Source organism: Asterias amurensis, chromosome 14 (assembly GCF_032118995.1).
Source record: "Asterias amurensis chromosome 14, ASM3211899v1".
Lineage (NCBI taxonomy): Eukaryota > Metazoa > Echinodermata > Asteroidea > Forcipulatida > Asteriidae > Asterias > Asterias amurensis.
Genome location: NC_092661.1, coordinates 1,933,594 through 1,953,819, shown reverse-complemented (window position 1 = coordinate 1,953,819; position 20,226 = coordinate 1,933,594). Strand labels below are relative to the sequence as shown.

Here is a 20,226-nt window from a genome sequence, read left to right as displayed (position 1 = left end):
TCACTATGGATGCCATTAATGTTTTTGATGTAGAGGGTTTTACGTCCATGGCTTGGGATGACGATTCAGAACTTAGATTATTTGATTTTTTTCACAGTTTTGAAATCCTTCTCCTGAAATGATGCCTGTAAAATCGCAAATTAAAACTAAACAAGTGCAAGCACTACAGATACAAAGAGTTTATGATATTGATGATAATGAAGCAAAATATATAATGTTGTTATATAATACGTCACAGAATGGTCACAAATCTGACAACAAGCGATTTCTCTCCATTTTGCTACAACAATTACGGTTGGTCGTTTACCTCACGTAATTTATTTACAGCCAATCAGCTCGAAACGCAGCGCGATGAAACCATTCCACGCAACGGGCACGATGCGAATCTTGACCGCAAAGACGGGCTTGAAGAAGCGCCTCTCCACGATGCTGTCTCTATCGGTGTTGCCATTGAATATCTAGAAAGAAGAAGACAAGCGTATTGTTAACAGCATTAAAAAGGTTTGTTATATCATCCTTTAAAAAAGAAACTTCAAAGGAGGTTGTTATATCTTCATACCTGAGTTTGACCAAGTTGGTCTTTCACGTCAACAAGACAAGCCGGTGAGGGCGGTTCGAACTGCACTTTGTACTTTGTCACCCACTGCGGGGCATAGGGGTTACCATAACGCCCCTGTGTGAGTACCCCAGTGACGTAGGTCGGGTTGCCTAAATCCACCTGTATCCACTGGTTGGTATCCTTTACCTCAGCATGCCAAGCTCCTATGATATCATCATCAGGCGGTAGCTTGTTGAGACGGCCACCAGCCGGTGTGCTGACCTGCTTTCTATCCCAGTTGCTTGAAGCAGAGAGGCTCTCATCGGGGATCGAACCATCTTCAAGACCGAGTTTCTCTGGATAGGGAAAAGAAACATATTACTATTATAGAACACATAATGTCTACATTCCAGAAAGAACTCGTTTTTAAAGGGTATGTACTTTTTCCTAACAAAAAGCACAATGTCCACAGATTTACATTAAACTTACACAGTTTGACGATTATGGTAAGTAAAAACATACTTTTGGGGGTTGAACAAAGAATTGACTTAAGTGGGATTCGAACCAACGAACACCGGAATAACGTGCTAACATACTTGTAAACTGATCAAAACGTTGCACTTGAAAAGAGAAGGGGTTCGCCCGGTGTTACTGGTCCGATCGGCAGCAAATTGTGACACAGCACCTTGTAAAACACTTCATGGTGCTGTCAGAATTAGGTCTCATAATTCCAACTTAGTCCCACATCTTGCAGGAATATGTTACAGAGCCAGGAGCTTCACTGGGTGACGGACACAACGTGTGCGTTATATAAGAAGCCACAATTATTATTATTATTATTATTATAATGTTGCAGGCACTGTAATAATGTTATGCTTATAAGTTTTGCAAAATAGTTATAAATGTGACCAAACGTCAATTGACAAAGTTCACATTTTGGGGGAAATTGTTTGAGTCAGGTCAGATTAAGACTCTAAAGTGTAGGTTATTTACGCTTTCGGCTCGTACGTTCAATCCACGAATCTACACTTTCTCTTCCATTCCCCTTAACGTAAAGGCATAAAAACAACATAATATGAAAATATGCACGGCGTCATATACAGAACAATGCACGTAATGCATGCAAAATTATACAAAATGTGCCGAGTTATCTTTACTTTTTCTCTTTCAGTGATTATTTGTTTCCTCCAGACGAGAAAATGAGTGGCTTCATTTGTAATCCAAACTTCATCAGCATCAAAAGTACTTTAAACAAATGCTATTATCTGATTACTCACCAATATCCCCACAGGCCTCCACATGAGCGTACTTTCCATTGCCAGAAACAAAGTTATTCTGTAAAGCAAGATAAGAGCAAACACAATTGTAACTGATGTATATCATTTATAGGAAAATGCTTTGAGTTAAACGTTAGAAAACGAGAAATGCATTTAAAAAAAGACATACCTGGCAGGTCATTGGTTTTGCAGTTGCGTCGTAATACGAAAACTGCGGCATTCCTTGAAAGTTGTTACAGACGTGCTCAGCACTGGCGTTGTTCATCTGACACACTTGATTGGCGTGATCGTAGTTGAAAGAGAAACATCCATGATGGCTGAGACACCGAACTGAACATCTGACGGCAGAGATGCCTGATATATTCATGAAGGACTGGCCTAGTAGGGCGTAGTGCTCTACCGGCTGGTACCAGACCCCTCGGTAAAGACCACTCACACTAAAAGACGCTGAAACCTCAAGAAACATCTCAAGCAAGAGAAAAACCAAACTATTCAAAACATCCATTTCTTCCACTCTGGCTTGAAATGCTGAGCTGCTGAACACAAACAATATCTACTCCTACTCAGAAATTTTGTTGAAAATAGTGTGTTTGGTTTAGACTTCAAGAGGATCCTTTGCCATGGTAACGAAAAACACCATTCATTCTGGAAATCTTACGTCACAACAATCGATGACCAAATTGAATACCAACCTATAGTTGCAAAAATAAACCGTATACTAAACGCAGGACTACTAGTTCTCTCTTGAAAACAAGGATACTATAGAATCGTGGTTTAATATAGACTGCCCACGAATCCGTTGGTATGGTAGCGAAAAACACCTTTCATTCTGGTAATCTTACGTCACAGAATCAATAACTGGATCTTAGGATTGCCGCGCATACTCACCGTGTAGCCGACAAAAGACTCTGGGAAGCTATCCAATCCCATAGTACACCATTATCATGGTGCGGTCATATTGATTTTCTCCCATTCAAATCAATGTAACCAAAGCGAGGCTGGAAGGAGAATTAGTACGTTTTTTTTTTTTTTTTTTTTTTAAATGAATATTAGCATCCGTTACTTCTGTTGGATTCAGGGAACATGACCAAAATGGTGACAGCGTGATATAGGTCTATTAATACGTGATTTTACTCGACAAGGGGAAACATTATTCTTACGGCAATTATTGGCTTTTGCCTTCCATTCTTGTCGTTTCTTTTCGTTATTCCCAATAACTCACGCTGTCAATCACGCAGTGTTACCATACAGTAGGACAGAATAGTATCAACCATAGATTGAAACGTAATACAGCTCCTGGCTTTAAAGGAACACGTTGCCTTGGATCGGTCGAGTTGGTCTTTGAAAAGCGTTGTAACCGTTTTTTTATAAAATGCATATGGGTAGAAAGATGTTGTAAAAGTAGAATATAATGATCCGCACAAACATGCCTCGTAATTGCACGGTTTTCCTTTTACCTCGTCGACTAACACCTTCGGCCATTTATGGGAGTCAAATTGTTGACTCCCATAAATGGCCGACCGTGTTAGTTCGAACAGTAAAAGGATAACCACGCAATTTCGAGTCAAACTTGTGTGGATCATTGTACTTTTAAAACATCTTTCCAACCGTATGCATTTTATAAAAAAGGTTACAAACGCTTTTTATAGACCAACTCGTCCGATCCAAGGCAACGTGTTCCTTTAATTATTGCCAGGTGCATTTAGGTTCTCTTTTTGACTGACATAGACCTTTTCGCAAATACTGGGGCGCGCGCGTAAAGCTTTGAATTAGGTGCATTGTAGTCTAGCTGGTAGCAAAATTTGATTCATATCTATCCCACAATGCACCTCATTCAACCATCTGCGCTTGCGCATTGGTATTTGCGATAAGGTCTATTGCTAATGGCTTTCACAATGAACTGGTAACACACCCCTAATGTAAACAATATTAATCCATCAAGTCGTTCTTGAAAGTGGCTGTGTCTTTTTACATAAATTGCCTGTCGTCATGCTATTCATTAGTCTGCATGCTGTTTTTTGCTTTTCATTCACAGCCTCCTCCAATAGTTTTCACCCCTTTTTTTGGAAAAGCCTCGGGAGAGAAGTGACGTTGCAGTAAAAAAGATCTGTACGTAGAGTATAGACCTTTTCGCAAATACCCATTGCGCAAGCGCTAACTGTTGAATGAGGTGCATGCTGGTCTAGCTGGCGTTCAAACTTGATCGCTAGCTGGACCAGCATGCACCTCACTCCACGCCTAGTGCGCACCTACCTAGTATTTTACGATAAGGTCTATGGTGAATGCAAGTGCGGTCTCAATCTTTCTTGGGCAAAATGCAACCTACTGTACACTGCATGCAGACGACCGAAAGTAAGTTTTCCATATCGGTGTTTTGATTGGTCCGAGGTGACGTTTGTCAGCTGCACCCACATCACCTCGGACCAATCAAAACACAGATACAGAAAGCTTACGTCACTGCACGTTTGTCCAATGAAATCATTGTATCCAACTGAATCTCCTGTAAAAGCGTACCCGTCATTACCATTGCGGATAAGGACCAGGGCCCAATTTCATAGAGCTGCTTAAGCACAAGAAATAGCTAAGCACAACAAAATAATGCATACCAGAATATGATGTCTACCAGCCAAACTATACCATGCCACATGTACAATTTGTGACTGGTATCGTGTTCATTTTTGCTAAGCAGTAATTTGTTAAGCAATATTATTTTCTGCTTTAAAGGCAGTGGACACTATTGGTAATTACTCAAAATAATTATTAGCATAAAACCCTTCTTGGTGACGAGTAATGGGGAGAGGCTGATGGTATAAAACATTGTGAGAAACGGCTCCCTCTGAAGTGCCATAGTTTTCGAGACAGAAGTAATTTTCCACGATTTTGATTTCGAGACCTCAGATTTAGAACTTGAGGTCTCGAAATCAACCATCTAAACGCACAAAACTTCGTGTGACAGGGGTGTTTTTCTTTCATTATTATCTCGCAAGTTCGATGACCGATTGACCGAGGTTTGTTTTTTTATGCTTATGTTGAGATACACCAACTGATAAGGCTAGTCTTTGACAATTACCAATAGTGTCCACTGCCTTTAAGCAGCTCTATAAAATTGGGCCCAGTTTAATTAATATCATCCACTTATTGATACGCAATGTCAACAAATACTGACACAGATTATTGTGGGCTTCGCTATGAGTCTCTCTTTGAATGACGATGCTAATAGCTTTCACAGAGAGCTGGTAAATAAGAGCCTAATGGTAAGTTGATTAATCCATCGGCTTATTTATTGTAAGTGACAGTGACTGCACATAAGTTCTGTCAATATTTGTTCTCGTTTGATCGTTTATGTGCCATTGATCAGTCTGCCTGCTGTTGGGATAGAGTGTTCACTTGGCATTCTACCTCCATGTTCTAACAGAGTTTGAGAGATGTGTGTGTCCTCGACCCTGAAGCACTGCTCTCGCTATTCTACTGCGAGTAATCTAGACTATAGATTCGTCACAAGTTATGTCTTCATCAGGCTATTCTGGAACACATTGCTCAGAGTAAATCCTAGCAGGTTAATCTTGGAACAGTTGATGCTCATGAGAACTTGTGTGGACACGTAGTAGGCTACTCTTGGAAGGCATTGAAACTGATGTTACTTTAACTATGAGATACTGTCGGAAGTGACAGCTGCCTGCACAAATGTTCTGTCGAAACTAGCATAGTAAAGTCGCTATACTTCAATCGTTTATGTCATTGATCAGTTTGCCTGCTGCTGAGATAGGTGTTTTCACTTGGTATTTTAACTGAATTTGAGAGATGTGTGTGGCTTCGACCTGACAGGCTGAGCTCAAACTCTATTGAGGAGGACAATCTGGATTCTTAAAGTTGTGTCTTTATCGGGCTAAAATCAAAACAGTCGACAGAGCCCACTCTAGCCTGATCCTCTTTGTTTATGAAGAGTGGTTATTTATTTATGCCATGAAATTTTCTGTCGACGTAGGCCTACTCGACGAAAGCCCATGAATGATTGATAATGTGTTACTGTTAACTCATTGATACTACCGGAAACATGATAGGTTTTGTGATATTGCTGAAGATTGAATATTTGCTAAAACAACGATCATTCGACATGATCTAACTCTACATTCCACAGTCCAGTCGGGTCTGATATCTCCGTTGCCCTCCGGTTAAGAACTAATTCGGAAAGCTTGAAGATTGGATTTGAAGACAACCAACGAAAATGCCCATTGAGAATATGAACTCTACATCCACATACTCTGTGGGTCTGTCCCCAGTCCTCGTCGCACTCCGAACTTGTTTCATCGCCATCATTGCACTGCTGATTATATCTGGGAATATTCTTTCAATTGCCGTGACACGCCGTGTAACCAACTTAGCTGACAGCACCAAGGTTCTGATGACATCACTGGCTGTATTCGATCTCCTGCTTGGATTTCTTGCATTACCCAGTACTGCGGCGTCGGCTTTGGACGGCTGGCCTTTTGATGTTGTGGGCTGCGATCTGGTCAATTTATTAATCACCATGTGTTTTCCAATGTCGATGTTTTCGATTGTTAGTCTTAACATTGAACGGTTTATAGCTGTAACCCGACCCTACAAGTTTACTGTGTGGTGCACCAGATTTCGGGTTATAATGGCTGTACTTTTCCAGGCAATAATCAGTGTTTGTTTTAGTTTTTTAATCGTTGTTGCATCCAATATACCTGCAAAATTTGATGATATACTACAACTGTGTGATTTTGATGAAGCCCCTTTTGCAATTCATATTTGGATCCTAGTTTCTGCGGATATATTTCCAACAATATCAATGTCATATATTTACTATCGTTTGATTAAAATCAGTCGCCAACATGAACAGCGACTGAATCAAAATGGCAACAATGAGGCAAACAATAATCATGACAACAAAGCTCTCAAGACATTCCTTGTTGTTACTTTGACATTTGCTGGATGCTACACACCACATCTAACCTTGAGAACCTTGACGTCGTTAGGAGTATCTACTCCAGGTTCGCTTAGTTTTCTTTTTTTGTGGTTGGTAATCAGCAACAGTATGTTCAATGTCATCATCTACTGTCTGTTCAATAAGGTGTTTCGTCAAACAGCTAAGAAAATCCTCTTAGAGAGATTTCCTTGTTGCAACAGATCGGTCGCTCCAATTGAAATTGAATTATAATTGAATACAATTGTTCATCTTAAACACACTGGACACTGATTGGTAATTGTCCTAGACCAGTCTTCACACTTGGCGTATCTCAACATGCATAAAATAACAAACCTGTGAAAATTTAAGCTTAATTCGTCGTCGGAGTTGCGAGATAACTATATGAAAAAGAAAAAAAACACCCTTGTCACACGAAGTTGTGTGCTTTCAGATGCTTGATTTCGAGACCTCAAATTCTAAATCTGAGGTCTCGAAATCAAACTCGTGGAAATTTACCTCTTTCTCGACAACTACAACACTTCAGAGGGAGCAGTTTCTCACAATGTTTTATACTATCAACCTATCCCCATAACTCGTTATCAAGAAAGGTTTTATGATAATAGTTATTTTGAGTAATTACCACTAGTGTCCACTGCCTATGTTGTAAATTTTGATTCTGTCTTCGGTATCTGATATATGACCATACCCACAGTATACATTTTAACACCTCAGTTTTTGCATTGGCAGTATTTGTGAACTCTGACTCTCAATAGCAGAACATTATTGTTAGAAAGTAATTAAATCAAAATAATACGGTGGCTAATTAAATGAATGCGTCTTTCACTATTGAATGGCAATGCAAGAAGTCAATTGATGGACAAGAAAAAAAAACATCAAAAAGGACAACTCAAACAAAAAATACTGTAAAATGATAATTAACCAACCATTGATAGTCATACACAGCCAACCCAGTACACCCTTGTTACTGCAAAATAATGTGTTTCATTTGGTTGCCTGGCAACGATGCTATGGTTCGTTTGCTACATTTCAGCTAATGATTTTACTAAACCAATCAGAAATAATTATGACCATTCAAACGGTGGCATGCTTTGACAGTTTCCTTTGAATTTTGAGTAAGTGGTGATTATTGAACCATTTTTATACGAATATTAAGTAGTCTAGTCGCCATCAGTTTGGCATTCAACATTTCCAATGCCCCATGATATTTTTGCTGTTTTCAATCTTCGATGGTGAAATCCTTAGTTGTTCAGCTATTATAGTTATAACAAAAGGAGGGTACAGAAGTGACGTCACAGGCAAAGTGCATAAGAAGTAAGGTGAAGTTAAGGTGGCGACAAGACAACAAAACTGATAATAGACGATAAAAACTGAAGGATGAATTAGAGGAGATGTGAGCCGACATGTAGCCTCATCCCTCTGATAGCTGGTAGGGCAGTTTCACTTGAATGCTGCTATTGAAGGAGACATCACAGCGGAAGCTGGTTCCATAGTCGGATGGATCGAGGGTAGAAGGAGTATTTGTATGGGTCTACTGGAGTTCCCTTCTGTGCTCTACACGGTTAGCAAGAAACAATTGGCTACCAGTCAGGAAAGAAAGCATGGTTATGAGGCTGGTTCTAATGGTCGACTACAGTAGTCAACTAAAAGTCAACAAGTTTGGCTGCTATTAAAATTAGCCGACCTTTAATTAAACCATTGTGCACGCTCAAATTTGCTCTAAACTACAGTGTCTTGTCGTTTTTGTTCAGACAAGGGGAAAACCTTTGAGAGGAATTCAGAGACATCAAACGGTGAACGGAAACTTGTTATAATAATAGCGATAAAAATGGCAGTCCTTTTGATATGTACTGGACTGCATGTTAATGTATGGACTTACTTTGGAAGAAATACATACAAGTTGGTATACAATCAAGACACTGAGCACACTAATATCGTAGCTAACTGCGAACAACGAACATCTGATGACAAGCCGTGATTTGCAACTTTGCATTAGTATGATTTGAAACTTTGCATGGTGAAAATACGATAATAGAAAGATTTGTGGTAACACCATGTAATGATAATCTCTAAATGAGTTGGGATGCTTCTGAAAAGAACCGTTGGTTTCAAGTCGACGTTTCGATCAGCTCTGATCGTCTTCTGGCGATAGCTGCATATATAGCTGAAGACCAGCCTGTTGAAGACCTGTCTGTTGATGAACGGTGTTTAGCTTTTGACTGTTGAACGATAAGTAGAGAAACAATGAACACCACGACAACTACAGCCCCTTCGGGTTTGCCTGAATCGTTTATTGTTATCCGTACATTTTTCATCGTTATCATTGGTTTGCTGATCATTTCGGGGAATACTCTCTCGATTGCTGTGGTGCGTGGTGTCTCAACTTTGGCCGACAGTACTAAGGTTCTACTGACTACTCTCTCGTTGTATGACTTAACAGTTGGGATCATTTCAATGCTCAGTGTCGTGCCATCAGCCACAGAAAAATGGGTCTACGGACAGTTCGTTTGCGAAGTTGTTGCTGTAGTTACAAATGCATCTTTCATTATGTCAATTCTGTCTGTTTTGTTTCTTAACATTGAACGGTATATCGCCGTCACACGGCCGTATAAGTTCCCAATATGGTGTACCCGACGTCGCTTCATCATGCTTGTAGTTTTTGCATTGTGCATTTCATTTTGTTGCCCAGTCGGAATCAAGCTTATTTTTGGAGTGAAAAGTGTTTTTCAAAAAGCTCCAGTGGTATGTTTTCTAGAACACAGCTCTGCAATTGTTGATATTCTGAACCTTATGTTGGGTGACATAGCTCCTGTGACGATCATGTTATTTGTCTACTATCGCATCATCAAAGTCAGTAAAAGGCAAGATCTACAACTAAACCGTAACCGTCAGAAAAAAGCACAAGCGGATCAAGAAAAGATGTTGAAAACATTCCTCATTGTCACTGTAATTTTTGCCATCTGCTACACACCGAATTTTGTCACGTATGTAGTTACAACATCGATGGGCGTTACCCCTCCCCCAATAATTGAATGGGTAGTAGTATGGTTGACAAGGTGTAATAGTATGTTTAATGTGTTCATCTACTGTCTTTATAATGAGTCTTTTCGTCAGGTGGCCAAAAGAATCCTCATGGGGCGATTTGTGTGCTGCAAAAGATCAGTGGCACCAGTTGATATCGAACTGTGAAAGTCGAAATCACTGTTGTCAAGAGACAGTTGGCCCGATTCTTAGAGTGGCAGTCATCTCTCATCACACAATTGGACTGTGTCCAAATTGGCGTCTACAGCTATCAGCTACAGATAGGCCTACGGCTGTTGCTTATGGTTTTACAATGATAAATGAATAGGAGACTTTTGGGACGCTTGGTGGCAGCAGACTTACTAGGTAAAATCCATTTTTCTCGGTAATGTGCGCATGCTCAGAACTACGTAAACAATGGACATTTATCTGGTAAAGTCTGCTGCCACCTAGCGTTCCAAAGTCTCATATTGTCATCGTTAAGCATAATGTTATATATAGCGCGCATGTCCGTCACTCAGTGGCGCTCCTGGCGCTGTAACATACGGTATTTCCTGCAAGGTGGGGCTATTTTTATGAGGAAGTCTTTGAAAGCACCGTGTAATGTTTTACAGAGTGCTGTGGCGCAATTTTCTGCCAATCGGACCAGGAACACTGGGGGGGGGGGGGGTGAACCCCTTCTCTTTACTGTTATTTTACGTAAGTAAACAACACACGGGACCACGGCTTTGTGTCCCATCTGAAGGACGAGCATCGCGGTTGTGTCTTATTAATGACACCGGTGTCACGACTCTCGAACCCACAGCATGAAGTAGAACTTTGCCAAAAGGATGGAGGCCCCTATCTATCAAAAAAATATTTTGAGAGAACAATGTTGAAAGTTTATTATTTCACCATATTTTATGCAGTTTCAATTAATGGTAAAATTGTTTTAATTAAAAAATTTAGGTAAATTCACAACAAATGTTGTTCTTTGATCAGCTGATTTTTTTTCAATTAAGTAGCATTTTCATTGAAGAAATAAGAATTGCGCGCCTTGAGTGAGAAAACAAAATGCAATTTAATTTTTGAGTGGATTTTGTGTTTTTTGTGGTGCTTGTTTATTTGACTGTGTTTAAATTGTGTTTTGAACCGTTTGGCGATCTTGAAACTCACTGAGTGCAAGTAATATTCATTTCTTTTCATTATTTATTTTTTTTACAAGATTGAATTGAAACTAATACTCATAAATGTACGCACAAATTAATTTCAGTGACAAATAAATCTAGTTAATATGCATTTTAGAAGAGAGCTATATTTCTTAAGAATAAAGGACGAGCTACCAATATTACATGTTGCACAAAATGTCGTCTCAATTATAGAAGATAAATATTCTGTAACTAATTTATTCTTACAAGAAAGTATAAATTAAGCCTTACACAATAATGATAGCACAGACACAGTAAATTACAAATGATACGACTACACTTTGTTTGTCTTGTCCCTGTTTTTTCTTCGCCGTTTGTTTGTCTGTCTGTCTGTCTGTCTGTCTGTCTGTCTGTCTGTTTGTCTGTCTGTCTGTCTGTCTGTTTGTCTGTCTGTCTGTCTGTCTGTCTGTCTGTCTGTCTGTCTGTCTGTCTGTCTGTCTGTCTGTCTGTCTGTCTGTCTGTCTGTCTGTCTGTCTGTATAAAGGCTGTTGTCTACAAGCCCCGGTTTACTCGAACAGCCTCATGCTCTCGCTCATCTCATGTACTAGTTAATTCCTAGTTATTTATTTATTATTTGCTTTAAGATTATATTGTTTCTGTACAATTTTATGCGCTTTTGATTTTGTTACATTTCTATGTACTGTTTAATTCTCAAAATATTGTTCCTTTTCTCCAACAAGAATATGGAACGTATTATTGAATTGAATTGAATTGACTGATAAACACGTACATGTTGGCTTCAATGTCATTGCTCTATATGCTTCAATGTCCTTCTACTCTTTGCATAGAGTTACCTAAACGCATGATTCAATTAACCCTCTAAAATACAACACTCTCTGATCAAACGATTATCTAAACACAAATCAAAACCCATGAAGAGTTCTATAAAACTACCCGTTTACAATTTCAATTACTGATGACAGTGACAGACTGATTTCATGTTAACCTTTTACTTCACAACAAACAAGATGGGTGCCATTCACAACAACACAACACTTGGACACCGCTCATCGACAGAGGTCGCCCCACATGCTATCACACTACCCCTCCATCTGAGATAATAAACAGAAGATAGATCAGAGCCGTGCTCCCCCAAAATAGTGGTAAAACCCACACAAGAAAAGAATTATTCTATAGCCTTGCTGAAAGCTATCGGAAAACATTCCATTATGTTGTGTATGCAAACTTACTTCTACCATAAATTTAGTTTACAAAATAAGAAAGTTGCAGCATGTACAAATAAGTATGCTCTTTCGCTCACTATACTTTACTCTCTTCTGCTACTGGGTTATTGTATGCCTACAAATTAAATTTTATAAATTTTATTAAAGTTTACTAAATTTTATATTAGTGGCTTTAAAGCCATTATACACTTTCGGTACAGAAAAAAAAAAGGTTCACAGATTTACAAATTATTTACAGGGTTTACAGAAGGTAATGGTGAAAGACTTCTCCTGAAATATTATTCAATGAAATGCTTTACTTTTTGGGAAAACATTAAAACAATATCAATTCTCGATAGCGGGAATTACGGATTTATTTTAAACACATGTCATGACACGGCGAAACGTGCGGAAAAAAGAGTGGTTTTTCCCGTTATTTTCTCCCGACTCCGATGACCGATTGAGCCTAAATTTTCACAGGTTTGTTATTTTATATATAAGTTGTGATACACGAAGTGTGGGACTTGGACAAAACTGTTTACCGAAAGTGTATAATGGCTTTAAAGATGTTTTCTGTACTCACTATGGATGCCATTAATGTTTTTGATGTAGAGGGTTTTACGTCCATTTGTGTCAGGCTTGAGATGACCATTCAGAACTTAGATTGTTTGATTTTTTCACAGTTTTTAAATCTTTCTCCTGAAATGATGCCTGTAAAATCGCAAATTAAAACTAAACTATTGCAAGCACTACCAAGACAAAGAGTTTACGATATTGATGATAATGAGGCAAAATATATAATGTTGTTATAATACGTCACAGAATGGTCACAAATCTGACATCAAGCGATTTCTCTCCATTTTGCTACAACAATTACGGTTGGTCGTTTACCTCACGTAACTTATTTACAGCCAATCAGCTCGAAACGCAGCGCGATGAAACCATTCCACGCAACGGGCACGATGCGAATCTTGACCGCCAAGACGGGCTTGAAGAAGCGCCTCTCCACGATGCTGTCTCTATCGGTGTTGCCATTGAATATCTAGAAAGAAGAAGACAAGCGTATTGTTAACAGCAATAGAAAGGTTTGTTATCATCCTTAAAAAAAGAAACTTCAAAGGAGGTTGTTATATCAGCATACCTGAGTTTGACCAAATTGGTCATTCACGTCAACAAGACAAGCCGGTGAGGGCGGTTCGAACTGCACTTTGTATTTAGTCACCCACTGGGAATTAATAGCATGGCGCCCCTGCGTGAGTACCCCGGTGACGTAGGTCGGGTTGCCTAAATCCACTTGTATCCACTGGTTGGTATCCGCTACCTTAGGATGCCAAGCTCCTATGATATTAGCGTCAGGCGGTATCTTGTTGAGACGGCCACCAGCCGGTGTGCTCGTGTCCGTATGGTAGTCATGGGGTTCCCAGCTGCTTGATGCGGAGAGGCTCTCATCGGGGATCGAACCATCTTCAAGACCGAGTTTCTCTAGGTCGGGAATAGAAAGATACAAGATTTATGTACACATAATGCCCACATAGTGGTTTTGAGTTTTATTAAAGGTAGCTTGGATAAAAAAGATCTACTTGAACTGGGTCATGATGTCTAAATCTTTCACAATTTCTTGCATGTGCTTAAAGGCACTGGGCACATTTTGGTTTTTTATGTCCAGTGTCTTTAACGCTCCAACGGAATTAAAACATATAATTATCTGATTACTCACCAAAACTCACACAGACCTTCACAGGAGCGCACTTTTCATTGCCAGAAATAATACTCTGTAAAACAAGGTAGGAACGAACACATTTTGAAATTTAAACAAAAATATTGTGCAACTTTTAAAGACCTGCTTGAACGAAAATGTCAAGTCGTGAACGTTGCTGAATTTCATTTTAAATGTTTTCAATGAATAAGGAAATCGAGTCATATGATTATAAATAGATTTTAATTGTGTAAAAAAAAAACCCATTTCGAATACCCTTATCCAGCGCTTTTCTGAGAGATTTGCGAAAAGCCCTGTTACGTAGTCACTCTCAAAACGTCATAGTTGGGAGCTCCAATTTGTACAGCCGCTTTTGTTGCAGCGTGGAGGTATAACAAAGCAAACTCCCACAAATGACGTCAGCGGCATTGTCTTATGACACGCGCCGTCAACGGCAGAAGTGTTTTTAGTTTTTCAAAACCTTAAGGTATATAGAGGCCTGTTTTTTTATTCGATAATATTACGAAAAATTCAGAAGTGTACACATATCAAAATTACATTAAAATGGTGAACAAGTTAAATACATTTCCGTTGAAAACATTCCCCCCAGGTAGCTGTTTAAAATAAGAATCATTTGGTTTAATCCTTTAGAAATACACATAAACGAATTTTACAACTACCTTGCAGGTCATTGGTTTTGCGGTTGCGTCGTAATACGACGCATTCCTTGCAAGTTACAGACGTGCTCAGCACTGGCGGTGTTCATCTTACAGACTTGATTGATGTGATCGTAGTTGAAAGAGAAACATCCATGATGGCTGAGACACCGAACTGAACATCTGACGGCAGAGATGCCTGAGATATTCATAAAGGACTGGCCTAGCAGGGCGTAGTGCTCTACCGGCTGGTACCAGACCCCTCGGTAGAGACCACTCACACTATAAGATGCTGAAACCTCAAGAAATATCTCAAGCAAAAAGAAAATCAAACCACTCAAGTCGGCCATTTTTCTCACTCTGGCTTGATGTAGTTAGTTGCTGAACACGAACAAGACCTGAATAGCAGACTGCAAAGGAATGCGTTGCCGTGGTAACAGGACAACAACTCATCTGACGTCACTCACACATGGTTTAAAAAACTCAAAATTAAAGTAAAGACACAAATATTTGTCCTTTGGACGACCACGAAAAGCTGTTCCGTTTTTATTTTAATTATATGATTACACAATCCAGGCCCAGAACGTAAACCTGAATTTCATGCAGTAGTTCTGACCGGTAAAATATAAAACAGACTGATCATTATTCGACTCTAACTGTAACCAAAACACTACCCATCAAGCTCAGCCTGATTTTCAAGCTTGCACAACTCTAATCCTCATCCCGACCCTAAGCTTAAACCGGAAAATATTATATTATTTAAAACCAGGCCCTTAAAATTGTTGTACTCAATAGTACAAATCTGTTTTGTTTTTGTCAGTCTTGGCGTCTAGAGAGGAGCCCTAGAGTTTACAACAGGCCCCCAAAGTTGTCACCACTCGGGAAGGGGGTATGTGGGTGTAAGGAACAATTAATCCGTAAGTTTTGGTTCATTTTGCTTGCTGAACGAATACTAGTCTAGTATGACATGGTGGTATGGTTGGCTTTTGCGTAATAATAATGAGTCGGGTGTTTCAATTGAACTAATTTTTCTCTAAGCTTGGTTCAATTCAAACGAATAATAGTTTTCAGAAAAAAATCATAATCTTGATGCAAAATGCGCAAACGTTTCAAGGGTACGCGAGAAATAGTAATTAAATCACGGCTCAGTTCGCGTGAGAAACCGTCGAAGTGTGTAATTCGATTTAGTTTCTATATACAATGGTAAGTCTGATAATAGTATGGTATAAAACATTGTGAGAAACAGCTCCCCCTGAAGTGACGTAGTTTTCGAGAAAGAAGTAATTTTCGACGAATTTGATTTCGAGACCTCAGATTTAGAATTTGAGGTCTCGAAATCAACCATCTAAAAGCACAAAACTTCGTGTGACAAGGGTGTTTTTCTTGCATTATTATCTCGCAACTTCTACGACCGATTGAGCTAAAATGTTCACAGGTTTGTTATTTTATGCATATGTTGAGATACACCAACTGTGAAGACTAGTCTTTGACAATTATTAACAATAATGTCCACTGTCTTTAAAGGAGATGGGTTTGCTCTTACTAATACTTATAGACACTTAATATAATACATGCAGATAAAATTATTAAGAACATCAAATCAGTTAAAACACATTCTGTCAAATTGGTTGAATTTTTTTTTTTTACAAAGATATGTTGTGGCAGGAGATTCTGTCCCCGGGGATTCTTGCCCCCCCCCCCTCCCACGGCGAACTGTGTACGCCCTCTTTTGAAACATCCTTCTTCAGCTTACAATAATTTTCATTATTGATTTATTTATTAATTTTCATTATTGAAAATTATTCTGTCAACCCCCCCCCCCCCATATGTATTGGGTACAAAATCCCCGGCGGACAGAGTTTCCTGGAACACGGGTATGATTGCACATTGAAAACTAAACTGTGTGTTGAACACTAGATACCAAGGTTGGTGTCACATTATGGTCAGTTACACCTAAATTTTGATTAGATTTTTTTATGTTCTTTTGTTAAACCAATAAACCAAGTTGAATTAAACATTTAAATGAATTGAAGTTTCCTCCATTTCGCTTAAAGTATGTCGTCTACTGTACGTTACTTATTTACAGCCAAGCAGCTCAAAACGCAGCGCGATGAACCACTCCCACTCAACGGGCACGATGCGAATCTTGACCGCCAAGACGGGCTTGAAGAAGTGCCTCTCCACGGTGCTGTTCTGATCGGTGTTGCCATTGAATATCTAGAAGGAGGACAAATAACATCCTATTATTAGTTGTTTTCATTCTAAAAAGGGTGAAATAAAAGGAGGCTCTTTAATATATCAACATACCTGAGTTTGACCAAGTTGTTCCTTCACATCAACAAGACATGCCGGTGAGGGCGGTTCGAACTGCACTTTGTACTTTGTCACCCACTGAGCAGCTACATTATAACGCCCTTGTGTGAGTACCCCAGTGACGTAGGTCGGGTTGCCTAAATTCACCTGTATCCACTGGTTGGTATCCGGTACCGTAGGACACCATGCTCCTATGATAAGGTTACTTGGCGGTGTCTTGTTGAGACGGCCACCAGTTGTTGTACTGTTACCTCTGCCTTCCCAGTTACTTGATGCGGAGAGGCTCTCATCGGGGATCGAACCATCCTCAAGACCGAGTTTCTCTGGGTCGGGGAAAAACAAGCATTTTGTTTAACACATTTTGTCTACATTGTAGAAAAAACTCAATAAACATTATTAAACCATGTTAGTTTTGGTGATGGACACTATTGGTAATTACTCAAAATAATTATTTTTAGCATAAATTCTTACATGGTCTATTAACGAGTAATGGGGAGCTGTTGATAGCATAAAACATTGTGAGGAACGGCTCCCTCAAAAAATAAATTTTGAGGTCTCGAAATCAAGCATCTGAAAGCACACAATTTCGCGTGACAGTGGTGTATCGTCTTTCATTATTATTTCGCATCTTCGACGACGGCCAATTATTGAGCTCAAATTTTCACAGATTTATTATATATGCATATGTTGAGATTTACTAAGTGAAATGACTGGTCTTCGACAATTACCAATAGAGTCCAGTGTCTTTAACACATCTTTAATTGCTAATAATTAAATTTCTGAGCATTATTCAAAATTCGAGTTTGCAAACAAATTTATTACACTGTATAATTTTTCTTGTTGTATATCTTCCATGCATACGGAACGTTTAGTTGCAATTAAACTATTTTTTACGACGTCACTCTGTTGATGAAAGTGTAAATTATTTTTATGAATCTACTCTCAACTGTTTGTTATAAAAACTGCAGATTCGTTAGAAAACTTCGTTAAGAAAACTGTAGATTCGTTATGCATCTACACTCAACTGTAGAATCGTTTTGAATCTACACTCAACTGTATAGCTTCCTTACGAATCTACACTTTACTGTTAGATTCGTTTCGAATCTATACTGAACTACGAATCTACTATACGTACGGGCAACTGTATCTACGTTTCGAATCTATACTCAACTGTATGGCTTCGTTACGAATCTACACTTTACTGTCAGATTCGTTTAGAATCTACACTGAACTACGAATCTACACTCAACTGTATATTCGTTTCGAATCTATACTCAACTGTATAGCTTCGTTACGAATCTACACTTTACTGTTAGATTCATTTCGAATCTACACTGAACTACGAATCTAAAAATTACTAAAGTGGGATTCGAACCAACGACCTCCGGAATAACGTGCTAACATACTTGTAAACTGATCAAAATGTTACACTCGAAAAGAGAAGGGGTTCGCCCGGTGTTACTGGTCCGATCGGCAGCAAATTGTGACACAGCACCTTGTAAAACACTTCATGGTGCTGTCAGAATTAGGTCTCATAATTCCAACTTATACAGAAATACCCAAGGCTTGGGTCATTATACAGAACATAACATACACAATACAACCAAATAGAAAACTTACCACTTTATATATACCGACCATACAATTAAAAAGGTTAATTGCACTACTGAAAGGAATCCCTAAATTTGTCAGTCTTTAAACGTACTTGCTGGACCCTGCCTGAGTGATTCTGAGTTGTTTTAGAGTGGTTTGGATCACGAAGAATCTTATTGAACTGGGTCATGATTTAGTCTTCTTGACGTAATCTTAGTGTCTGCTCCAATAATTATGGTTTGGTAGTCCACTGGAGTTTCTCACAGTTTGCTTTGAGAGAGTGAGTTATGCCAAACCACAGAAACTTAAAATAGATTACACTCTCTGATAGAAGTGTTAACGAATATAAGTATTTGCGTTATTAAAACGATTTCAGTTTTCTTAAAAAGTAAAGCCATTGATTGGCTTTATTACGCTTTCGGAGAGTATTGCTGTATACCAGTTTAGTTTGCCATCGATAATTTTACCCCAAAACTTGATTTCTTGGACCAACTTATTCATTTTCATTTCTTAATAGTGTTAGAGGTTGTATGGAAATCAATTACAATTTCTTTATTTTTTTTGTGTTAGACAAGAAAATGTGTTAAATTATTTCGATGCCCAACTTCATTGAAATAATCCCTGCCGATCAATACTAAATGCTCCAACTGAAATGAAAAAAATATATATTATCTGTTCACTCACCGAAATCCCAACAGGCCTTCACAGGAGCGCACTTTCGATTGCCAGAAATAAAATTATTCTGTAGAGCAAACAAACACAATTGTAATAAAGTAACATTACATAATTTGTTGTGTGCTAACAAAAAAGTTGCTGGCAATGAAGCACTTTAATACACCATATTCATAAATTGACAAACATATAGAAGTTTTAGACCGATCGGCCATCTGGGTCACGAGAAAATAGTGAAAAACCGATTACACATTTTGTATGACATCGATTAAACAAATGAATAAAACGCTCCTTACTCACTGAGCGATAAACTCCAAACGGGAAATTAGTTTTATTTATTCCTTATCAAATAATTTTTTTTATGACATTTCAGACAGAAATATTTCAAGGGATGTTTTCTAATATTATCAGCATTAGACCGTGTAAGATTTATGTAACCCGAGGTGATCTTCATGATTATTTTTTCCTTACCAATTTTGTATTATTCTATGAATAAATCATTTTGTTTAACTAAAGTAAGAATAATTTAGTTTCGTTATGACAAAGGAAAATACTTTGAAAATGCCATTCATTTAATAAATTTTCAGCGAGAAAAATACTTTTACAAAACACAATGAACGAATTGTACAAGTACCTGGCAGGTCATTGGTTTTGCAGCTGCGTCGTAATACGAAAAATGCAGCATTCCTTGAAGGTTGTCACAGACGTCATCAGCACTGGCGTTGTTCATCTGACAGACTTGATTGATGTGATCGTAGTTGAAAGAAAAACATCCATGATGGCTGAGACACCGAACTGAACATCTGACGGCAGAGATGCCTGAGATATTCATAAAGGACTGGCCTAGCAGGGCGTAGTGCTCTACCGGCTGGTACCAGACCCCTCGGTAGAGACCACTCACACTATAAGATGCTGAAACCTCAAGAAATATCTCAAGCAAAAAGAAAATCAAACCACTCAAGTCGGCCATTTTTCTCACTCTGGCTTGATGTAGTTAGTTGCTGAACACGAACAAGACCTGAATAGCAGACTGCAAAGGAATGCGTTGCCGTGGTAACAGGACAACAACTCATCTGACGTCACTCACACATGGTTTAAAAAACTCAAAATTAAAGTAAAGACACAAATATTTGTCCTTTGGACGACCACGAAAAGCTGTTCC

At 38.8% G+C, this 20,226-nt stretch overlaps 4 protein-coding genes and 1 pseudogene across 4 annotated transcripts; 2 read left to right on the top strand and 3 right to left on the bottom strand.

Moving 5' to 3' along the window:
* Positions 1-317: 317 nt before the first annotated feature.
* LOC139947406 (retinoschisin-like) lies at positions 318-2,320 on the bottom strand. Its single transcript, XM_071945309.1, has 4 exons — positions 1,985-2,320; positions 1,816-1,873; positions 560-894; positions 318-458 (listed from the first exon to the last, which is right to left on the bottom strand). Exons 1-4 carry the CDS (start codon positions 2,318-2,320, stop codon positions 318-320), a joined length of 870 nt encoding a protein of 289 aa, XP_071801410.1.
* A 3,720-nt stretch (positions 2,321-6,040) lies between these two features.
* LOC139947347 (histamine H2 receptor-like) lies at positions 6,041-6,997 on the top strand. The gene has a single exon (XM_071945245.1). It carries the CDS (start codon positions 6,041-6,043, stop codon positions 6,995-6,997), a length of 957 nt encoding a protein of 318 aa, XP_071801346.1.
* A 2,010-nt stretch (positions 6,998-9,007) lies between these two features.
* LOC139946979 (trace amine-associated receptor 1-like) lies at positions 9,008-9,952 on the top strand. Its single transcript, XM_071944778.1, has one exon. It carries the CDS (start codon positions 9,008-9,010, stop codon positions 9,950-9,952), a length of 945 nt encoding a protein of 314 aa, XP_071800879.1.
* Positions 9,953-13,035: 3,083 nt separating this feature from the next.
* On the bottom strand, positions 13,036-14,836 carry LOC139946744 (retinoschisin-like; annotated as a pseudogene).
* A 1,726-nt stretch (positions 14,837-16,562) lies between these two features.
* LOC139947346 (retinoschisin-like) lies at positions 16,563-20,034 on the bottom strand. The gene is made up of 4 exons (XM_071945244.1): positions 19,699-20,034; positions 19,077-19,134; positions 16,794-17,122; positions 16,563-16,703 (listed from the first exon to the last, which is right to left on the bottom strand). The coding sequence occupies exons 1-4, from the start codon at positions 20,032-20,034 to the stop codon at positions 16,563-16,565; spliced, it is 864 nt and encodes a 287-aa protein (XP_071801345.1).
* Positions 20,035-20,226: the final 192 nt, after the last annotated feature.

Coding starts and splice junctions, on each gene's coding strand:
- LOC139946979 (XM_071944778.1), top strand. CDS start 9,008: ATGAACACCACGACAACTACAGCCCCTTCGGGTTTGCCTGAATCGTTT.
- LOC139947347 (XM_071945245.1), top strand. CDS start 6,041: ATGCCCATTGAGAATATGAACTCTACATCCACATACTCTGTGGGTCTG.
- LOC139947346 (XM_071945244.1), bottom strand. CDS start 20,034: ATGGCCGACTTGAGTGGTTTGATTTTCTTTTTGCTTGAGATATTTCTT. Junction 19,135..19,698: donor CAAAACCAATGACCTGCCAG/GTACTTGTACAA, acceptor TTTGCTCTACAG/AATAATTTTATTTCTGGCAA. Junction 17,123..19,076: donor GAAGGCCTGTTGGGATTTCG/GTGAGTGAACAG, acceptor TCCCCGACCCAG/AGAAACTCGGTCTTGAGGAT.
- LOC139947406 (XM_071945309.1), bottom strand. CDS start 2,320: ATGGATGTTTTGAATAGTTTGGTTTTTCTCTTGCTTGAGATGTTTCTT. Junction 895..1,815: donor GGAGGCCTGTGGGGATATTG/GTGAGTAATCAG, acceptor TTCCCTATCCAG/AGAAACTCGGTCTTGAAGAT. Junction 459..559: donor ACCAACTTGGTCAAACTCAG/GTATGAAGATAT, acceptor TCTTCTTTCTAG/ATATTCAATGGCAACACCGA.